The sequence below is a fragment of the Rhinopithecus bieti genome, unplaced genomic scaffold (genome assembly GCF_001698545.2).
Source record: "Rhinopithecus bieti isolate Rb0 unplaced genomic scaffold, ASM169854v2 scaffold_24982, whole genome shotgun sequence".
Classification (NCBI taxonomy): Eukaryota; Metazoa; Chordata; class Mammalia; order Primates; family Cercopithecidae; genus Rhinopithecus; species Rhinopithecus bieti.
This window is the reverse complement of record NW_016811565.1, coordinates 379,798-397,108: the sequence shown is the minus strand read 5'-3', so window position 1 is coordinate 397,108 and position 17,311 is coordinate 379,798. Positions and strand designations below refer to the sequence as shown.

The window sequence follows — 17,311 nt, the reverse complement described above, 5'->3', positions numbered from 1 at the left end:
AAGAAGAGAAAGATTACGGTAAAAAAAAAAAAAAAAAAAAAAAAAAAACTTAATCTCATTGAAGCAGAGAGTAACATAGTGACCACCAGATGCCAAGGTATGCAGAAAGGGAATCTATTGAATAATACATAATTATAGCTGGGCAGGAGAAATAAGTTCAAACAATATGTTCTACAGCATAGTGACTATAGTTAAAAATAATGTATTTGCATTTTTTTTTAAAATTAAGACAGTATCATGTGCTCTCACCACAAAAAAAGTTAACTATATGAAGCATTAAATAAATTTAAGCATTTGACAATGTGTATATACTTCAAAATGTAATGTTTTACAAAATAAATACACATTTATTTATTACAGATGGTAATGGTATGAAAGACACTAAAAAGGCAGATGTTTGGGCTGGGCATGGTGGCTCATGCCTGTAATCCCAGCACTTTTGGGAGGCTGAGGCAGGCAAATCATGAGGTCAAGAGATCAAGACCATCCTGGCCAACACGGTGAAACCCGGTGAAACCCCATCTCTACTAAAAAGACAAAACTTAGCTAGGCGTGGTGGTGCATGCCTATAGTCACAGCTACTTGGGAGGCTGAGGCAGGAGAATCGCTTGAACTAGGGAGGTGGAGGTTGCAGCAAGTCAAGATCGTGCCACTGCACTCCAGCCTGACGACAGAGCGAGACTCCTCAAAAAAAGAAACAAAACACATTGGTAAGCAAACTCTCCAGTTAAAATTAATTTTTCTTTTTTTTTGCGACAGAGTCTCGCCTTGTCGCCTAGGCTGGAGTGCAATGGCACAATCTCGGCTCACTGCTACCTCCGCCTCCTGGGTTCAAGCGATTGTCCTGCCCCAGCCTCCTGAGTAGCTGGGATTACAGGCACATGCCACCCTGCCTATTTTGTATCTTTAGTAGAGACAGGGTTTCACCATATTGGCCAGGCTGGTCTCAAACTCCTGACCTCATGATCTGCCCACCTCAGCCTCCCAAAGTGCTGGGATTACAGGTGTGAGCCACCGCACCTGGCCAAAAAAACAATTTTTCAAGTGTATTAAAAATACCAACATTCTCATCAAAACCTACAAAGTAGCATGTGAAATGACACGGCATTAAAAAAAGTGAGAAAATTGCAGCTATAAAAGAGAGAGAAAAAAAAGAAGGGCTGTGATGCCATACATAGTTGAAAAACAACATAAGACAAACAAAACTGAAGATAACTGGAAAATAAAAGAAGCAGAATTTTGCTTTACATTCAGCAAGATTCCAGTTTGCTCCTTTAAAAAAGATCCTCTCCACATAAAGAATCAATGTTTTTTCTTTATCATTTATATTTTACGTCTCTGACTTAAAGTTACAAACTAACTCTAGCAGGAATATTTATAGATTATAAAACATCTGTTACTCAGCAAGCACTGTCATGTTTTTTGCTACATTTATATATTAAAACATCCTCATGACTTATGAAGCCTCTTTAGTACTTACCTGAATGTTACGGGAAGTCAGGGACCCCGAACAGAGGGACCAGCTGGAGCCGCAGCAGAGGAACATAAATTGCTCAGATTTCATCTTAATATGGATATTTATCAGTTCTCAAATAATACTTTTGTAATTTCTTATGCCTGTCTTTAATCTCTTAATCCTGTTATCTTCGTAAGCTGAGGATGCACATCACCTCAGGGCCACTGTGATAATTGTGTTAACTGTACAAATTGATTGTAAAACGTGCGTTTGAACAATATGAAATCAGTGTACCTTGAAAAAGAACAGAATAATAGCAATTTTTATGGAACAAGGGAAGACAACCACAAGGTCTGACTGCCTGCAGGGTTGGGTCAAGAGTCATATTTTTTTTTTCTTGCAGAGGGCCTATAAATGGATGTGAAAGTAAGAAACATATCATTAAATTATTTTCCTAACAAGGAATATTAATATCCTGGGAAAAGAATGCGTTCCTGGGGGGAAGTCTATAAACGGCCACTCTGGGAATGTCTGTCTTGTGCAGTTGAGATAAGGACTGAGATAAGCCCTGGTCTCCTGCAGAACCCTCAGGCTTACTAGGGTTGGGAAAACTCAACCCTGGTAAATTTGTGGTCAGACCGGTTCTCTGCTCTCAAACCCTGTTTTCTGTTAAGATGTTTATCAAGACAACACATGCACTGCTGAACATAGACCCTTATCAGTGGTTCTGCTTTTACTCTTTGCCCTGTGATCTTTGTTGGACCCTTATCAGTGGTTCTGCTTTTGCCCATTGCCCTGTTCCCTCAGAAACACGTGATCTTTGTTAGACCCTTATCAGTGGTTTTTTGCTCTTTGAGGCATGTCATCTTTTTACCTACTCTCTGTTCTTACACACCCTCCCCTTTTGAAACCCTTAATAAAGACTTGCTGCTCAGACGGGCATCACGGTCCTACTGATACGTGACGTCAACCCTGGCGGCCCAGCTATAAAATTCCTCTCTTTGTACTGTCTCTCTTTCTCAGCCGGCTGACACTTACGGAAAACAGAAAGAACCTACATTGAAATACTGGGGGCGGGTTCCCCCAATACCTGAACTGGCTCAATCAACAAATAAATTTACTTCTGTTAATTATAAAAAGTGAAAGGAATAATAACTAAAGTAGGCTTATATAAGGTTCTTCAATTAAAAGAACAAAATATAAAGTTTTGATTCAATGAAACAATACACTAATCGTGTAATTACATCTACAATTATTTTGTGTGCCCTACTAAATTTTATAAAAATAGGGTATATCTTTGACCACTTCACATAATGAAAACCTCATAAACTATAAAAGAAAAAAAATTACAAGAAACAACAAAAAAAGTGGGCTTAGCATGAGTACCAATCAAGCAAAAGCAAAATTTGCATAAGCAGATTTTAATCCATAAGCCATACTACTTTACAGTAATTCAGTAGAAAGAGTATAGATTTGCTTTCAGCAATTTTGAGGTTTATAGTTTTCTAGTAAATTAACTTACTAAAATGTTTTGTTCCAATATTGCTCTTTTCTTCTGAAAATAGGTACAAATTTATATTCACACAAACATGTCTACTTACTCCATAATTTTCTTACACCTAGGGTTTAACTTAAGAGAAATGTATGTATATATTTAACTTTATGTAAATCAACAGTCTGTATGTGTTTGCAGGCAGAGAAGCCACATGTTCAAAAATATATAACATTTTAATGTTTATTTAGGACTCAGAAGGTATGGACTTTATTTACACTTCTATATAATTTTAGTATAACCATAAAATAGCTCTGTAGTCAATAACAATCGTACATTAAAAAAAAACTAAAACTGTAGAGTTGGTTTATAATACAAAGGATAAATGCTGGAGATGATGGATAATTAATTTTTCCTGATGTAATTATTACATATTATATGTCTGTATCAAAATATGCTATATATGGCATAAATATACACATACAATGTATCCACAAAAATTAAAAAGTATAAATTTAAATAAGAAATAAATATTTAACCTATGGGAACAATATTCTTTAACCTCCTTGCAGTTTAAAGTCACTGGCAAAGGGGATTACTAGAAATGTTAGTCCATTATGTTACCAAACAGTATGGTACCATCTTTTGCCTACACCCTGGAGTAAGGTGAAATAGGTTAAAATTAGTGGCATAACAACTTTATTAAATGCACAATTTTATAAACATGTTAAATAAAATTTTAATATTGTTCACATATAATTTAAAATTTTAAGAATGTACATTTTATTACATAAAAGTACAATTAGAAATTTACTAATTTTAACTAAAATTTAAAATGTTTTCTCACTATAATGCAGATTACTCTCAACACCTACTTCATGTGTCACTTATATTAATAAAGAGCCACTCCACTCAGATTTTTATCATGTGTCTTACATTTTAATGTCCTTACCCTTCCATAAAGATAACGTCCACCTAATAAAAAAAATTATATCTCTGATGCAGCAACAATTAGTCATAAGTTTTTATATGTGAATACAATAGAAATGAAGAAAGAGCAAGAAGTAATTTGAGAGTTGAATTACATTATTCATGTTGCAAACGATCTGTATTTTTTAAGGAAAAAAGTATACTTTCAATGTAATTATAACTTTTCAAGAAATTTTCTACATCTTTTAAAGTTATACACAAATAATTTATCTACCAACTCTAGTTCTGGATTATTTTTTATACTCAGCACTGATTTACTGTAATGTCTGAAGTGCCTTAGATATTTCTACTGTGAGTTATCTGATATTTACATAGACTTAATTTTAGAATAGTTTTATATTTACATCTGCAAAAAAATACATATATATATAGAGAGAGAGAGAGAGAGAGAGAGACAGACAGACAGACAGAGTTTCACTCTTATCATCCAGGCTAGAGTGCAATGGCACGATCTTGGCTCACTGCAACCTCTGCCCCCCGGGTTCAAGCAATTCTCCTGCCTTAGCCTCCTGAGTAGCTGGGATTACAGGCACCCACCACCATGCCTGGCTAATTTTGTATTTTAGTAGAGACAGGGTTTCACCATGTTGGCCAGGTTGGTCTCGAACACCTGACCTCAGGTGATCCACCCACTTTGGCCTCCCAAAGTGCTGGGATTACAGGCGTGAGCCACAGTGCCCGGCCTGCAAAAACATATTTTAGTATTAACTCTCTGGTGTTTTCTAAGCTACAGATTTTGAAAAAATATGCTTTTCTAAATGTACTACATTTGCAGAGTTTTTCTCCCATATAGATTCCCTGACGTTGAAAAAAGTTTGAGCAACTGCTTCAGTTTTTCTCTAGTACAAAATGTGTATGGTACGATTTGTGATACCAGTACATGTACTACAACCCTCTTTATGTTTATAACTTTTGTCTTCAAAATGAATACTCTTCTTCACTTTAACGGCTTATATTTTCTTAAAATCTTTAGACAGTAATTGCATTTATAATGCTTTTATTAAGTACCAACATTCTGATATTATGATGTCAACAGATATTAAAGGCTACTTTACATTCTTTATATTTGTACAATGTTTCTTAAGTATAAATGCTTTCCTGTGCAATAAGGTTTGAGCCTTAATTAACAGTATTGCCAAATTCTTCACACTTGTAGTTTTCTCCAGTATGAATTATCTTACATACAATGAAGTGTGAAAACCGTTTAAAGTCTTTGACACATTCTTTATATTTCTAGAATTTTTCACCAGTATGATTTCCTTTATATTTAGAAAAGTTTGAGGCATTGTCAAAAGCATTGTCACACCTTCCAGTTTTGTAGAGTTTCTCTCCAGTATGAATTTTTTTATGTTTAATAAGGTTTGCAGATTGGTTAAAAGCTTTGTCACATCTCTCACATTTATAGGGTTTCTCTCCAGTATGAATTATCTTATGTTCAGTAAGTTTTGAGGATCGGCTAAAAGCTTTGCCACATTCTTCACATTTGTAGGGTTTCTCCCCAGTATGAATTCTCTTATGTGTAGTAAGGGATGAGGAGTGTTTAAAAGCTTTGCCACATTCTTCACACTTGTAGGGTATCTCTCCAGAATGAATTTTCTTATGTTCAGTAAGTTTTGAGGATTGGATAAAAGCTTTGCCACATTCTTCACATTTGTAGGGTTTCTTTCCAGTATGAAGTTTCTTATGTTCAGTAAGTTTTGAGGATCGGTTAAAAGCTTTGCCACATTCTTCACATTTGTAGGGTTGCTCTCCAGTATGAATTTTCTTATGTTCAGTAAGTTTTGAGGATCGGTTAAAAGCTTTGCCACATTCTTTACATTTGTAAGGTTTCTCTTCAGTATGAATTTTCCTATGTTCTGTAAGATTTGAGGATCGGTTAACAAGCTTTGCCACATTCTTCACATTTGCACGCGTCTGCCCTCCGTCTGCAATGCTCTTCTCTACTGTTCCGCTCAACGCTTTCTGAGGATCCCGGTTAACAAGCTTTCACATCCTTCACACCTTTGCTCAGGCCCGATTTGTAGGGTTTCTCTCCAGTATGAATTCTCTTATGTGTAGTAAGGGTTGAGGATTGGGTAAAAGCCTTGCCACATTCTTCACATATATAGGGTTGCTCTCCAGTATGAATTTTTTTATGTGTAGTAAGATTTGAGAACTGGTTAAAGGCTTTGCCACATTCTTCACATTTGTAGGGTTTCTCTCCAGTATGAATTATCTTATGTGTAGTAAGGTGTGAGGACTGGTTAAAGGCTTTGCCACATTCTTCACATTTATATGGTTTCTCTCGAGTATAATCTTTTTTATATTCAGTAAGGTTTGAGAATTGGTTAAAAGTTTTGTCACATTCCTGACATCTGTAGAGTTTCTCACAAGTATAAATTCTTTTATGTTTAGTAAACTTTGAAGATTGGTTAAAAGCTTTTTCACATTCTTCACATTTGCAGAAATTCACCTTGGTATAATTTCTTTTATGTTGAGTTAGGTGTGAAAGAATACAAAATGATTTGCCACATTCTTTACATTTGAAAGGTTTATTTTCCACATGTTTTATCTTATGTCTATCTGAATGTGAGAATTTATTAAAGACTTTCACATATTTATCACATTGAAACATTTTGCTCTGCGTAGTTGATAAACATTGGTTAAGTCCATTATAACCTCCTTTGTACACCTTACATTCATCCACATTTTTACAGCCTTTTAACTGAAGATTATCATTTCCACATTTTCATATCTTCTCAGTGCCACTTTTTCAAAAGAATCTTTTATGTTCTGCTCTGGCCAAAACTCTTGGGCAAAATGAGAACACATTACTGAAAGAAATAAAAACAACACATTACTTTACAGACTCAGATAAATATACTTTCCAAACCTAACTTACAAAATTACACAAACTACATAAGCAAGATGACACCACAGGCCATAATTAAGTGTATGCATTGCCCTAGGTAAGCACAATGCAAAGAGCCACATAGAAAAAAAAAAAAAAAAATTCTGTCACATTTACCCAACACAGCTTTTTCTACTCCCCGATATAACATAATGTTTTTAGAAGTAAATTGCAGCCAGGCCTGGTGACTCACAACCGTACTCCCAGCACTTTGGGGGGCTGAGGCGGGCAGATCGCGAGGTCAGGAGCTCAAGACCAGCCTGGCCAATATAGTGAAACACCGTCTCTACTAAAAATATAAAAAAAAAAATTAGCTGGGCATGGTGGCGGGAGCCTGTAGTCCCAGCTAATTGGGAGGCTGAGGCAGGAGAATCGCTTGCACCTAGGAGGCTAACATTGCAGTGAGCCGAAATCGCACCATGACACTCCAGTCTGAGTGACAAAGCAAGACTCTGTCTCATAAAAAAAAAAGTAAATTGCAAACTTCAATTACTTACATATAGAGGAATACCTGAGAGTGAATAATTTATAAAGAAAAAAGTTTATTTGGCTCACAGTTTGGCAGATTGTACAAAAAGTGTGTGCCAGCATCTGCTTCTGGCGAGGGTCTCAGGAAGCCTACAATCATAGTGGAATGCACAGATTAACTGAACACATCACATGGTAAGATACAAAGCAAATGTGATAAAGAAGCCAGGTTTTTTTTTTTTTTTTTTAATGAACCAGTTCTTACTTGAATTAACAGAGTATAAACTTAACGATTAACAGGAGGACAGTGCCAAGCCATTCATGAGGAACTTTCCCTCATGACCTAAGCACCTCCCAGTAGGTCCCATATTCACCTTCCATCAGGACCCAAATCAACAATGATGATTACATTGCAATATGAGGTTTGGAGAACATAGACATCCAAGCCACATCAGACCATATAGGCTTAACAGACCTGTACAAACCTTTTAAATCAAAATCAAGAGAATACACAATATTCTTATTTGCACCTGGTGTATTCTGTTAGGACACAAATCAAGTCTTATTAAATTTAAGAATGCTGGCTAGGTGCAGTGGCTCATGCCTACAATCTCAACACTTTGGAAGACCCAGCTGGGCCAGAAATTTGACACCAGTCTGGGCAACATAGCAAGACACTGTTCCTACAAATAATCAAAAAATTAGCCAGGCATGGTAGTAGCCATGACACGTCTGTAGTGCCAGCTACTTGGGAGACTGAGGTAAAAGGATCACTTGAGCCTGGCTGCAGTGAGCCAAAATTATGCCATTGCACTCCAGCCTGAGTGACACAGTAAAATCTTCTCTCAAACAGCAACAATAAATAAATTTAGGAAGATGAAAATTATAAACATTTTCTGACCAAAAGTGAATGAAACAAAAAATTAAAAGCAAAAGTAAAATTGGCAAATTGAAAAATATATCAAAATAAAACACAGTCTTCAACATATTCTTGGCTCAAAGGCCAAAACACCTAATTTTTCAAAAATGTCAAAGCAACCAAAAGTGGTGAACAAATTCAACATAATCTCTATAAAAATCCCATTAGCAGTGGCTCACGCCTATAATCCTAGCACTTTGGGAGGCTGAGGTGGGCGGATTACCTGAGGTCAGGAGTTTGGGACCAACCTGCCAACATGGTAAAACCCCTTCTCTACTAAAAATACAAAAATCAGCTGGGTGTGGTGGCATGTGCCTCTGGTCCCAGCTACATAGGAGGCTGAGGTAGGAGAATCACTTGAACCCAGGAGGCAGAGGTTGCAGTGAGCCAAGATAGTGCTACTGCACTCCAGCCTGGGTGACAAAGTGAGACTCCATCTCAAAAAAAAAAAAAAGTATATGTACACACACACACACACACATAAATGGATTATTCAGCCTTAAATAAATCTTGTCACATTTTAAGATAAAACTTTGAGAATATTATGTCACCTGAAGTAAGCCAGTAACAAAATGATGGATACTATATGATTCCACTTATATGAGATATCTTAATTAGTCACACTCATAGTGCAACGGTGTTTGTCAAGGGCTGGAGAGAGGATAAAATGGGCAGTTGTTACTTAATGGGTATTGAGTTTTAGTTTCATAAGATGAATACAAATATACTAACCATGCCTGAAATGTACAGTGTTTTTTTTTGAGACAGGTTCTCACTGTCATCCAAGTTTCTCACTGTCATCCAAGTTTGAGTAAAGTGGAACAATTATGGCTCACTGTAGCCTCAAACTTCCAGGCTAAAGTAATCCTGCACCATCAATCTACCAAAAAGTGGGGACCACAGGTTCACACCACCACGCTTGGCTATTTTTAAAAATTTTTTGTAGACAGAGAATCTCCATACGTTTCCCAGGCTAGTCCCATACTTTTGGGCTCAAGCAAATCTCCTGTCTTGGCCTCCCAAAATCCTAGGATCAAAGATGTGAGCCACCACTATGCCTGGCCCTGAAATGTACACTTCAATAGATTTTAGATGGTAAAATTTATTTTATGTGGTTTTACAATTAATTATTTTAAAAGAAAAACTGGGAAAAATACAGAATTATAAATCTCTACATAAATTATCTTCAAATCACAAAAGTGTTTCTCTCACACAAACGAAATATATATTTATTATTAAACACATGGTGAAAATAAGACTATCTCACTGGGCGTGGTAGCTCACGCCTTGTAATCCCAGTACTCTGGGAGGCAGGTGGATCACCTGAGGTCGGGAGTTGGAGACCAGCCTACCACATGGAGAAACCTCATCTCTACTAAAAATACAAAAATTAGCTGGGCATAGTGGCGCATGCCTGTAATCCCAGCTGCTCGGGAGGCTGAAGCAGGAGAATCACTTGAACCTGGGAGGCAGAGGTTGTGATGGGCGGAGATCACATCATTGCACTCCAGCCTCGACAACAAAAGTGAAACTCCATCTCAAAAAAAAAAAAAAAAAAAAAGACTATCTCCATGACTAATCACTTAGACAAGATAAAACGACCATTGAAAATCAGCTAAGAAAGAATACATACAAGATAAGCCATAACCAAAATTGGGGTCAAATTTATTAACACACATATGTAATCTGACTGGGATAGATATATGGCTGATTTATTTCTTAATTAAATCCCACAGATTTAAAGTGTACAAACAATTGCAAATTGTCTAAAATGGTAAAACAAAAAAACACAATAAACAGATGTCAAACTGAAAAAAAACACTAATATGGAATGGCAAAACTATAATATACATAAATGTTAAATGTTAAATGTTTACTCATAAAATCTTGCAGCCAACACTGATGTACCATTAAAAATGTGTCTAGGCCAGACGCAGTGGCTCACGCCTGTAATCCCAGCACTCTGCGAGGCGAGGTGGGCAGATCACAAGCTCAGAGGTTCGAGAGCAGCCTGGGCAACACGGTGAAACCCTGTCTCTACTAAAAATACAAAAAATTAGCCAGGCGTGGTGGCGCACACCTGTAATCCTAGACACTCAAGAGGCAGAGGCAGGAGAATTTCTTGAACCTGGGAGGTGGAGGTTGCAGTGAGCTGAGATCGTGCCACTGCACTCCAGCCTGGGCAACAGAGCAAGACTCCGTCTCAGAAAAAGAAAAATAAATAAATTTAAAAATAATAATGTGTCCAGATAACTGCAATATTTGATTGTAACTCTACTCATGGAAGGCAGGTATGCTGAATCGTTGGCATGCACTGTATGGCAGTACAATTCCAGAGGAAATGCAGTATTATCATAAATGAAAGACTAATGAGAAACTTAATAAGCATTTAAAAAAACAAGAAGGCCAGGTGCAATGGCTCATGCCTGTAATCCCAGCACTTTGGGAGGCCGAGGTAGGTGGACCACTCAAAGTCAGAAGTTTAAGACCAGACTGGCCAACGTGGTAAAACCCCGCCTCTACTAAAAATACAAAAATTAGCCAGGTGTGGTGGTAGGCGCCTGTAATTCCAACTATTTAGAAGGCTGAGGCAGGAAAATTGCTTAAACGCAGTAGGCAGAAGTTGGAGTGAGTCGAGATTGCACCATTGCACTCCAGCCCGGGCAACAGGAGCAAAGCTCCATCTCAAAAAAAAAAAAAAAAGACAATTTTGGGCCAGGCTCAGTGGCTCACATCTGTATCAGAACTTTGGGAGGCCGAGGCAGATGGATGGATCACAAGGTCAGGAGTTCAAGACCAGCCTGGCCAACATGGTGAAACCCCGTCTACTAAAAGTACAAAAATTAGCCAGGCATGGTGGTGTGTGCCTATAGTCCCAGCTACTCAGGAGACTGAGACAGGAGAATCGCTTGAACCTGGGAGGTGGAGGTTGCAGTGAGCAGAGATTGTACCAATGAACTTCAGGCTGGGCAACAGAGTGAGACTCTGTCACAAAAAAAAAAAAGAAAGAAATGTTATGTTTTAAATATATGCTATTGCTACACAAAATGAAACTGCTGTAATCTAACTTTAGAAGCAAAAAAATAGCCTTACATTGCTATATATATATACACACACACACACATATATAAATATATATAATGCTAAATATATAAATGTTAAATATATAAAAATATATATATTACAGAATATAGTTAGAGTGTCTGATATATAAAACAAATATCTGCAAATAAATTACACTATTTAGATATAGGCTGGACAAAATGGGTGCAAATCATAGAATTCTTTTTTCCTACATCAAACCTAAATTTATAAGTAACGTTTTTAGTAAATATGGAGTGCCTTCAAATTATCTAATTTACTTCAGGCATTACATGTAAATTCTAGCATATTGTTCTAAATTTCTAAATGTAAAATTACAGACAAAATTGAAATAGAAAATGAAGAATAAAAATGTATAGCAGGAGTGAAATCAGTAAGATGGGAGAATAAAAGGTACCCTATTTTGTTATCTCCTGCACAGCAAGACAATTTGTCAGCCATCCCTGACAAAAATGCCTTTAGGAGATGGCCAGGCATCATGGCTCACACCTGTAATGAAAGATACATGGTATATTAAGTTTAGAGAATTGCTTCAGGTTAGGATTTCAAAATCAGCCTGAATTATGTATGAAGCAAGACTCCATCTCAAAATAAGTGCCTTTGAGAGCTTTGAGATCCAGAGAGAGAGGGAGTTGTGGAATTCTGATAAAGCCCAAGATTTAAAAGTCTTCTTTTCAGAAGGCAGGCCCTCATTCAGGTGCAAACTACAGGATCCCTGTTCTTAACTACAGTCTACGAAATGGCCCACTCAACTTGGTCCCACTAGAATTCTGAACCTACTATGTAATCATCCCAAACTCCTCCCAGCCAAAGTCTGGGAGAGATTCTGCTTTTCCAGAGGCCCGGAGGAAGATACCCATTTATAGCCATGTCAGCTGGCCTACAGACCTTAGCCTTTACTGTGGTCCCTGAAGCAGTTCAATGACTCAGTTCCAGCTCGCTGAGCCACAGTTTATGGTCAGTTCTGCCTATATAGAAACCCACACAGTGACCTGGAAAGATCCTTTCTGGTACCCGCTAAAAGCCGTAGTCATCCACATTCTGATATAAGGCTCACCATATGCAGACCCTACTGCAAAAACCTGCCCTAGTGTCTGTCCTACAGAGCAAAATCCTCTGTCAAAATTCAGTCTGTCTAAAATGGGAATTTAAACTACCCAAGTTTTTTAGGACAAGCCAACTAAAGGTAGACCCTAGTGCAGACCCAGCAGTCTTGTGACAAAGCCCTCTCCACTACAAACCAGAGGGCATCCCATTACCCTGAGGGTCCAACAAAAGAAGATCTTTACCTTCTGAAACCAGTTTATAAAAACTTGAGCTGTTTTCTCCTTCTATATACAGATGCCAATGCAAAACTATATTGTGCCCATTGTCAATGCTGCTAGTTTAACATAACACTGAAAGTACTGGCACAAGAATTAGTCAAAAAATGAAAAAGAGCAATTGATATTGAAGACACATAAGTAAAAAGTTGCTAGCTATAGCTCATACGATTATATATATATAAACATAAACAGTACATTAAAACTTGTAAATGCACTCAGTAAATTACAAAAATATAAAACTAATATACAAGTTAGGGTTCCATAAATCTAAACTGTCTGATAAAATAGAGAAAAAAAAATCTTATTTACAATAGCAGTAAAATAAATTTCTGAGAACAAATTTAACCAAGGAGGTATAAAATCTTTACAGCGAGAGATATATCAGTGAAATATATTAGAAAAGACATAAATAAATTTGAAAATATTTTATGTCTATGAATTGAAAGAATAAATACTGTTAAAGTGCCATGTTATCCAAAATGATCTATAGATTCAATAGACTCCCTATCAAAATTCCAGTGGCATTTGTTTTTCACAGTAATAAAAAATGTAATTCTAAAATGTAAATGAAACTATGATATACTTTAAATAGCCAAAGCAAGCTTGAGAAAAAAAAAAACAAAGGAGAAGAATATCATACTTTATAATTTTCTTTTCTTTTCTTTTTGAGATGGAGTACCACTCTATAGCCAGGCTGGAGTGCAGTGGCACAATCCTGGCTCACTGCAACGTCCACCTCCCTGATTCAAGTGATTCTCCTGCCTCAGCCTCCCGAGTAGCTGGGATTACAGGCATGTGCCACCACACTCAGGTAATTTTTTGTATTTTTAGTAGAGATGGGGTTTCACCATATTAGCCAGGTTTCCAAACTGCTGAATCAAAAGATTTATTTCTGTGAGATGAATGCACACATCACAAAGCAGTTTCTCAGAAAGCTTCTTTCTAGTTTTTATCTGACCTCCTGATCTGCCCGCCTGGGCCTCCCAAAGAGCTGGGATTACAGGCGTGAGCCACTGTGCCCGGCCCTTGAGCCACTGCACCCAGCCCTTTATAATTTCAAGACTATATTTGAAGACTATAGAAATACAAACAAATAAAATATGTAGAAAAATGAAAAAAAAGAAAGGGGGGCGGGGCATAGTGGCTCACACCTGTAATCCCAGCACTTTGGGAAGGCAAGGCAAGCAAATCACCTGAGGGCAGGAGTTTGAGACCAGCCTGGCCAACATGGTGAAACTCCATCTCTACTAAAAACAAAAAATTAGCCAGGTGTGGTGGCCATGTGCTTGTAATTCCAGTTATTTGGGAGGCTGAGACAAGAGAACTGCTTAAACCCAAGAGGCAAAAGTTATAGTGAGTCGAGACTGTAGCACTGCACCCCAGCCTGGGCCACAGAGTAAGACAGCAAGACTCTGTCTCAAAAAAAAAAAAAGAAGAAGAAGAAGAAGAAAAGAAAACAATAGAAAAGAAAACACTTCTCACACGTTTCAGACATGATGGAAAAAAAGAACTTAAAAAATCATTTAACAGAGTTTCTCAAAATTATGCAGATATTTCTGTGTCTCCAAAACAAATGAGTAAGGATTCAGATTGCGCAGTCTCTTATATGCCATGAAGGACATTGGTTCTCACTGAAAACTTGAAGGAAAATTACTAAAAACATAAATAGAAACCTTAGAGAATTTAATAGCATAAGACAGAAAATGCTCAAATGTGAGAGCAAAAAATACTCAGGCTTTCCAGAAACTATTTCCTTTAAAACACAGCTTCCCAAATCACATTTTAAGGACTGGTTTTCTCTTTGACCTTTGGACCTCTCATCTTTGTCACCTGTTGTATTCACTTTCACTCTCACTTACCTGGGGGTTCATCCACCATCTCATGTCTCTGCATAGTTAAAGGCTCTTTTTCTTGCTCCAGACAGGTGATCAGGTCTGGCTTAGAGACAGCAATACCTGTTTTATTAAAAATAACTAACATGAATCTTGCTCATATTCTCCAATTATCAACCTAGTAATGTGCTCAGTAAAGAGAATGTAATAGAATAGCAAATTAATCCCAAAATACTGACTTATAACAGAAATTTTTAAATACTTAGAAAATATTCTAAATTTGCAGGTTCTTAATTTCATTACCCAGTACTTATGAATCAAAACTTTGTGTTGGCAATTAGATTTTAAGGTGTGGGCAACAATGTTTTATGCCACTAAACTTCTGAAATTACCACTAATTGAAGGACACAGATCAGCTCAGGAATGTGGTAAGTTTAGATCAAGATGAAACATACTGAAGAAATTCTTCTCAATACAGACAAATCCTTAAGATTTTCTCAAAAACAGGGATCTGAAACTCATTTATTCAAAGCATACATTACCAAAATACATTCTACAAAGAAGAGAAATGAAACCTTTATGGTATATTAGAAACTGTGTGTTGGGACAGGCATGGTGGCTCACACCAGTAATCCCGGCACTTTGGGAGGCCGAGGCGAGTGGTTCACCTGAGGTCAGGAGTTTGATACCAGCCTGGCCAACATGGTGAAACCGTGTATCCACCAAAAATACAAAAAAAAAATTAGCCAGCCATGGTGGCTCATGCCTGTAGTCCCAGCTACTTGGAAGGCTGAGGCACGAGAATCGCTTGAACCCAGGAGGCAGAGGTTGCAGTGAGCCAAGATCGCACCACTGCACTCTAGCCTGGCGACAGAGCCAGAAAACAAAAGAAAACAAAAGAAACTGTGTGTTGAAGTTATCCTTACCCAGGAAGACCAGGTTTCTGTAGTTCTCTAAAATCACATTTTTATATAAATTCCGCTGTGCAGTGTCCAGGCATTGCCATTCTTCCAGAGAGAATTCTATGGCCACATCCCTAAATGTCAGCAGTCCCTGAAAAACACATACACACAAACATATTCACCAGGTAGCCAACAGAGATTATAATTTGACTCAAGGTAAAATGAGAGAGTAATGAGAATTGGTTCTGATTTACAGGAGTGACTGAAATTATCCAATAAAATCAATTTTTTTACAGAGAAATATTTACTTATGTGTTCTCTAACCCTGAGAAAACAGTGGCACAAGAGCCACAATACCAGTGTATATATAATAATTTTATGGATAATAATATATACAATAGATCAGGCAGAGTGGCTTATGCCTGTAAACCCAGCACTTTGGGAGGCCGAGGCGGGCAGATCACCTGAGGTTGGGAGTTCCAAGACCCACTTGACCAACATGGAGAAACCCCATCTCTATTAAAAATACAAAATCAGGCAGGCGTGGTGGCGCATGTGTGTAATCCCAGCTACTTAGGAGGCGGAGGCAGGAGAATCATGAGAATCGCTTGAAACTGGGAGGTGGTGGCTATGGTGAGTGGAAGTTGCAGTGAGCTGAGATTGTGCCATTGCACTCCAGCATGGGCAACAAGAGTGAGACTCCGTCTCAAACAAAAAAACAAAAGATATATATATATAATTAAGGACATAAACACAAACATGTACCTTTTTGAGTGCTTCAGAAGTTTCTGTGTAAAACGCTATCTTGTTTAAATAATAGCTAATTGAGAACACGGATGGAACCTCAACATTAGATGTTCCCCATTTTTACTAAGGACCCCAGGTTTTCCCAATAGAAATCTTGAGTATCTACACCTTCCCATGTTCAACAGCCACAGGCAACATTTTTAATATTGCAGATTATAAAATAATGGTGAGAATTCTGCATGACATATAAGAAGCCATGATGTAGAGAAGGCTCTGGTGTATAGAAAAGAAATATTTTTCAGAGTCTTGACTATCTTGAGTCTTGAGTTTTTAGAAGTAGTTAAAACAAACTCATTAGGGAGAAAAAAAACAAGTAGAGAAGTCAAAGTAAACGCATGGCATGCCAGGAGGCAGAGCAGACACAGCTCTTGATCTGAGACATGTTTAACTGAAAAAAAGCCATTTTTTCCTTTCTCTGAAAATTCTTTTCAGATGTGATTCTCTGGACAAATTACACCTGCATCTTTAGAATATGCCTTTAAAGGTATCAATACCACATGTTTTCCTGCTCCCATCATACCCACAGGCAGAAGGACCAAGACTAACAGAAAAAGTCCACCCATTTCTGTCCTTCATACCAGAAGAGATTCAGGAACCATGAGCTGCTCCATGGAGATAAAAGTAAAAGTTTCTTTCCTTCTGCCCTCAGGTGCCCTCCCCTGCCATGGACACCAGCAATTTCTGCTACAGCAATGAAAATACGAGCCACACTTTCCTGTCACTACCAAACCAAACAGAACCAGCCCTTTGACCATTCTTTAGAGCAAAGGTGGAACTTAACTCTCATGAATGTATCTTGAACCCCTCATACTTGATTTTGGCCTCACGTTAGAGTCACATGAGGCACTTAATTAAAACAACATGGGTGGGAACAGTAGCTCACACCTGTAATCGCAGCACTTTGGGAGGCCGAGGTGGGCAGATCACTCGAGGCCAGGAGTTTGAGAACAACCTGGCCTACATGGCAAAACCCCATCTCTACTAAAAATACACAAATTAGCCAGGCATAATGGTATGCACCAGTAATCTCAGCTACTTGGAAGGCAGAGGCACGAGAATCGCTTAAACATGGCAGGCGAATGTTGCAGTGACCCGAGGTCGGACCACTGTACTCCAGCCTGAGCAACA

At 37.8% G+C, this 17,311-nt stretch overlaps 1 protein-coding gene across 1 annotated transcript in view; it reads right to left on the bottom strand.

Annotated features, from left to right (window-relative positions):
- Positions 1–4,918: 4,918 nt before the first annotated feature.
- LOC108543510 (zinc finger protein 675-like) overlaps positions 4,919–17,311 on the bottom strand; it is a 30,372-nt gene continuing 17,979 nt past the window's right edge. Inside the window, 5 exon segments of the mRNA XM_017893986.1 lie at positions 4,919–5,680; positions 5,964–6,668; positions 6,671–6,751; positions 14,502–14,597; positions 15,401–15,527. Coding sequence (XP_017749475.1) covers positions 5,172–5,680; positions 5,964–6,668; positions 6,671–6,751; positions 14,502–14,597; positions 15,401–15,527 — 1,518 coding nt within the window. The 3' untranslated portion in view covers positions 4,919–5,171.